The sequence below is a fragment of the Ipomoea triloba genome, chromosome 14 (genome assembly GCF_003576645.1).
Source record: "Ipomoea triloba cultivar NCNSP0323 chromosome 14, ASM357664v1".
NCBI classification, from domain to species: Eukaryota; Viridiplantae; Streptophyta; class Magnoliopsida; order Solanales; family Convolvulaceae; genus Ipomoea; species Ipomoea triloba.
The window spans coordinates 4,290,644-4,296,219 of record NC_044929.1 but is presented as its reverse complement, the minus strand read 5'-3'; the positions used below and the strand labels follow the sequence as shown (position 1 = coordinate 4,296,219).

General features: G+C 41.6%; 1 protein-coding gene across 3 annotated transcripts in view; it reads right to left on the bottom strand.

Moving 5' to 3' along the window:
* Positions 1 to 406: 406 nt before the first annotated feature.
* Positions 407 to 5,576, bottom strand: part of LOC116004657 — a 9,517-nt gene continuing 4,347 nt past the window's right edge. The window contains exons 3-7 of one of the 3 annotated variants that reach the window (XM_031244791.1): positions 4,726 to 5,137; positions 3,370 to 4,443; positions 2,426 to 3,273; positions 1,229 to 2,103; positions 407 to 755 (exon numbers count right to left, since the gene is read on the bottom strand). In XM_031244791.1, the coding sequence (XP_031100651.1) occupies positions 1,264 to 2,103; positions 2,426 to 3,273; positions 3,370 to 4,443; positions 4,726 to 4,867 (2,904 nt within the window). In that variant the 5' untranslated portion in view covers positions 4,868 to 5,137 and the 3' untranslated portion in view covers positions 407 to 755; positions 1,229 to 1,263. Of the gene's footprint in view, positions 756 to 1,126; positions 2,104 to 2,425; positions 3,274 to 3,369; positions 4,444 to 4,725; positions 5,138 to 5,576 lie in introns of all 3 variants that reach the window. The other 2 variants (XR_004094833.1, XM_031244790.1) reach the window with 2 other exon arrangements.

The window sequence follows — 5,576 nt, the reverse complement described above, 5'->3', positions numbered from 1 at the left end:
TTGAAAGAGGTCGAGATTGAGTGCTTTAAAAAAAAAAATACAACAAGGTTTACCCTTATTGTTTATGGGATTATTACAACTTTTCACAATGTATATTATATTACTCAATGGATTTTTCTTTGTAATCCTTGATCTTTTTAATGGAAAAAGGGAGTGAAACTCTGCAGAAAACTGAGATTGTTACTTGTTTAGGTGTGAAGTTTTGAACAACTTATTTTGGAAGAAATATCTTGAAATGTATTAGGAATTAAGGACCATTGTTGTTGTAGACTTGTAGATAATGTAAATTTTCCTAGTTGAAGTAATCGGAAATTTCATACTTTTTAGTTAAGTAATCCAACCTTGCATGTTGCAACTGTCAGAAGACCTGATTTCCTAATCCCCTAGACTGGATCACATAAGATCATAAGGTAAACAATTAGTGTTTATCACATGAGTTACAAAAAATTGTAAGACCAGTCGAGTTTGGTTTATACACATTAATCTGCCAATCAACAACTAAAAATCCAAAGTAAGATTTTTCTTATACGAACAGACACAAGCAATAAACATACTAAAAATCACTATGATAACATCAGGGACAACCTCACAATGAAGAATCATTTACCAATTTGAATGCTCTGTCCAGCTTGAGGTCGTTTATTGTTCTTATGATGTTTTTTCCGTAATCATCGCTATTGTTGCCAGATCTATTCAACAATGTTATCCACAAAGGAATTGTTATCAAGGAAAGCCATCTCAGTAAATCTCACCACCTGAGAAAACAAGAAAAAATTGAAGAGAATTATCTTAATCACACACTACCATCTACCGGTTTGCCACCAGCTCTTTAATGTAATCTAAAGAGATGAACTGAAGTTTCAGCACATGGAAATCCTAAATAATTATACAAAGTGTAGATTTTAACTAGACATAAATATCAGCACATAACAATTACTAAAAAGAGTTTGAATTGAATTCTAGCCACTTACAAATATGCACCCATTTCTGCTCCCTAAGGGTGAAAGGTAAATACTTCTTTAGTTCTTCCTACAACTAGTTCACAATTTCCATTGAATTCTACATCTCAAAAAGTTTAGCAAAATTTTCACTGCTTAACTAAAAGCAGAGGAAGCAATGAAGATACCTTAAACTGGTTCAGATTAAAATCTCTTCTCACTGCAAGTCAAGATATCAGAACAGGCTTAACAGAGTCTATGTTTACTGAAGAACAATGGAGAAAACCTACTTTTGGGGAAATTATAGGCAGGTCTGCTGCCCAGGTCAAGCAGAAGAAGGTGGAGGTGTGCCAGCTCGGCTCCTAGGTCCTTCACTTTCCGAATCCGCAATCTCTTCTGGAAGACCCCACTCCCCAGCCTTAAAACCAGGGCAAACGACCTCCAATTGTTCATAGATAGTCTTCTGCATCATCCGCATACCCTGGAGAGTCGCCTCAGCTCTACTCTCCTCCAACTTGTTGTGAAGAGCTGGGTTGGACTCGACCGCATCAATTACGAACTCTTGGCCGTCTTCATTAACCGAGAATTGAGAGATAACTTCAAAAAGGAAGGGCAAGCTAGTTCTGCATTCAGCCCGGACACGCTCTTCGAGCTCCGCCTTGCTGCTTTGCAGCTTGGCTGCCTCGTTAATGGCCCTAGTCCTCTCCTTCCGCAGAGCTATGATCTTCCCAGGAAGACCAGGCAGTTCATCCTCAGCATCGGCCAGCTCAGAGGTGAAGCTCTTCTCTACTTGCTCCACCTGGGCCAAGCTATGATTTAACAGTACACCATTAGTCACACAGGAGTGCTGGAGTTCGGAGTGTGCAGATCGAAGAGAAGTTAACTCTTGGTGGAGTCCGTGCAGATTTGCTTGCTGGACCTTGGCTAAGACCACCATTCCCCCGAACCTCTTCTGTACGTCCTCCAGCAGAGCCAGGGACCCAACATCCTTCTCGAGTTCAGAGACCCGTTTCTCCAACTTCTTGGTCTTCGCCTGCTCAGCCCATAAGCTCTCTTTGGCTTCTTCCAGCTGACCTGCCTGGGCTGATATTTTTTTGCGAGCCTCCTCCAATTCAGCCTCCAGCTCGGCATTCTGATCTATGAAAATCGTGGAGGTAGCAGCATTCTAGAAACAAAAAAGCAGAATTGGTTAATGGTCAGATCAGAAAGGGAATATTATAAAAGGATAGATATGTTGAAAAACAAAGGGTTATGTCTGTCCATAGGGTTGTGTCTGCTTATGAATAGGTGCTTAAATTAACAGTTATCTGTCTGTTTATGAATACTGAATTTGAATTATAGTTATATATTGTAATCTTTCAGTACTATATACATTTCCTCATTCCTTGATTCTTCATCTCTGCTTTTGCATAACTGGCGGGTGGTTGTTATTCTCCACCTGCCAGGCCTTTGGATCTTTCAAATTCAACAAGAAGATTAAGACTTACTTGGAGGGCTTGGACCAGGAAATATTCGCGCTTGTTTTCTTCTGAGCTCATCCGGTTAAAGATTGACATGTCAACACGGCTCAAAAACTCTAGCCCGATGTCAACAGCCTGACCTTCCCTTAAAGCTTTTCTCCATCGTTGACCTTTGGAGGAAGCTGGCTGTACTGGCTCAGCAGAAGAGCTGGGGGGCTCTGATGAGGTAACAGGTGGAGCTACCTCAGCGGATCTAGCTCCTGCTACCACCTCCTCGTGAGTAGGCCTGCTGGTCTTGACTTGTGTAGATGGGTCGAAGATGAAGCCTGGTTCATTGGGACCATAAGGCTCTGCTTTGCTAACTTGGGTTGGAGGAACAGAGGGACTGCCAGCAGGATCGGGAACGTGTTTGACTCTATTCTCTCTTCCTCCCTCCATAGGCCCGATTGGTTTCCTCCGAGACATGATCTTGGCCAATACTTGTGGGGAAACCTTGCTGGATTGAATGACCCTCTCCTTCAAACGAGAGGCAGAGGAACTATGATTGGTAGTGAGACCGAATCTTATCTTCTTTGCAGCACCACTAGCAGAAAAGGTTTTCCTCTTCAAGCTTGCTGTGACTTGGGCCAACTTGGCTGAGCCAGACAGAATGACTGAAGGGTTAGAAGTATCAACATGAGGGGTAGATGTTTGAGCCCCGATAGATGGCACTGGTTCAGTCTTGGCGGACCTGGATGCCCCTTGATCTTTAGGAGGTGCAGGATCAGCTGCTTCAGCAATGCCTTGAAAATTGTGAATAGGTGGTGAGCCTTGTGCTTGAGCTCCAGATGAAGCAATCCCCACATAGATCGGAAGACCTGAGCCTGATGAACCACCTACAATTAGAAGCAGATCCTGATCCACATTAGAGAAGATAAGACAGAACAAATGAAAAAAGGAGTATTATGAAAATAAAGACCAATTATACTTACTGCCATCCAGCTGATCCAGGATTGGAGGGCCAAGTTTCAGATCTGAAAGGATCTTGGGTGTGATGCCATTCAGTCCATCTAACTGTAAGGCCCTCAGAGCCGCCACATCTTTGTCGAGGGCATCTGAGTTACTGGGGTTGGCGACCTTAGTAACCTTGGAGGGCCACTGGTTCACAAACCCAACTTCATCTTGCTCCAACTTTACGAAGAAATACTTACGCTTCCAACTTTTGATGGACTTGGGAATTTTCTCAACCATCCGGCGATAAGGTCTACTTTGAAATAGTACAAAGCCTTCTAGCTCACCAAACCCTTCATATATATTAAACATGTATTGAAACAGCTCCAATGTTGGCTCTTTTCCCAGAAGCGCATGGCCCATAAGAAACAATGTGATCAATCGATGACCGTTAGGAGGGATCATTGCAGGGACCAAGTTGTAATGAAGTAGCACCTTCACCAGAAATGGATGCAGGGGGAAACGCAGACCTGCCTTGATGGAGTCATAGTGAACAGCCACATAAGTCCCATCCTTGGCCATCAAACTGCGACATCCATCCGGAGCTGATGTCTTGAATTTGGGAGAGAATTTGGGCGAGATAAGATTACGTGCCTCCCAATATTCTTCTTTTGAAATGTCTAGAAGAAGGTCCAGCACAACTTGCCTATTTATTCGGCGGAAGTGCCCTTCAAAATTCTTATCTGGGTCCACCTCTTCCAGGCCTCCATTAGAATAAGCCACTCCTTTCCCTTTTGAGCGCGCAGCAGATCCTACCTGATCTTCCCCCCTCATTTGATCCACAACCAGGGTGTGTGGAGCAGTACCAGTCCGCCCCTGGGCACTAGGAACAATTGGCTCGTTCTCATTAGTTCGTACTGTCTTCAGGTCAGGCATGAGGATATTCACTTCAATTTCCTTGATAATGGTCTCACTAGATCTTGAAGAAAGTGTTTTTGAAGACGAAGGGTCTGGATTCCCACTGTTTTTGGATAGACTACAATAGCTGTTCTGGCCATATTCGGCCCCACTATCCGATTTGGGCATGGGATTACAACTCCCACGAGGAGAGGTACCTGAAAAAGAGAAACGAGATTAGCGTTTATGGGCATTTAGGTCAATACAATCCACCCAACAACGGGATTCAGGATAAAAATCAAAGAGGGGGTCCTCCACTCCTCCCAACTCAAAGACATCATAGCAAGAGATCAAACCTTGTTCAGGTGAAACTTGAAAGAAAGTAAAGAGGGAAGATTAAAACAAAACCATACAACTATCAATTTCAATAATCATCAGTAAACTAAATGGCACGAAATACATTAAAATAAATATATTCATAACCAAAATATAATGAATACCTGATAAAAGAATTTGCAAAAAAATGTAGGGCTTAGGGTGATCCAAGTGAGTCCTTCTCTCGGGAGATTCAGACACACAGATTGAAGAAACGACAGCATATACAAATTTGGGAACCCGAATAGCTTCTTCACTAAGGTCCATCCCGACTATGCAGACCCGAGGTTTTGAATTTTTTTTTATTATTTAATTTTCTAGGATTTGAAAATTAAGCAATATTTATATACGAGGGCTTGGACCCGGAAATACTCGCGCTTCTCTTCCGAGGTCATCTGGTTAAAGATTGACAACATGTCAACCCGGCTCAACAACTCTAGCCTGATGTCAACAGCCTGACCTTCCTTTAGAGCTCTTCTTCATCATTGACCTTTGGAGGAAGCTGGTTGAACTGTCTCGGCAGAAGAGCAGGGGGGTCTGATGAGGTAACAGGTGAATATGTGATGTAAATAGCATCATCTAGCTATAGTGTAATACATATATTAAAAAAAAACAAATAAAATAAAATAAGACCTGCATACTTCCATTCCAAGAAGTTTAATATGCCTATTGTGTGTGTGTGTGTGTGTGTTTTTTTTTTTTTTTTTTTTTTTATATTAAAAAAAAAATAAAATAAAATAAGACCTGCATACTTCCATTCCAAGAAGTTTAATATGCCTATTTGTGTGTGTGTGTGTGTGATATTAAAAAAACAAATAAAATAAAATAAGACCTGCATACTTCCATTCCAAGAAGTTTAATATGCCTATTTGTGTGTGTGTGTGTGTGATATTAAAAAAACAAATAAAATAAAATAAGACCTGCATACTTCCATTCCAAGAAGTTTAATATGCCTATTTGTGTGTGTGTGTGTGTG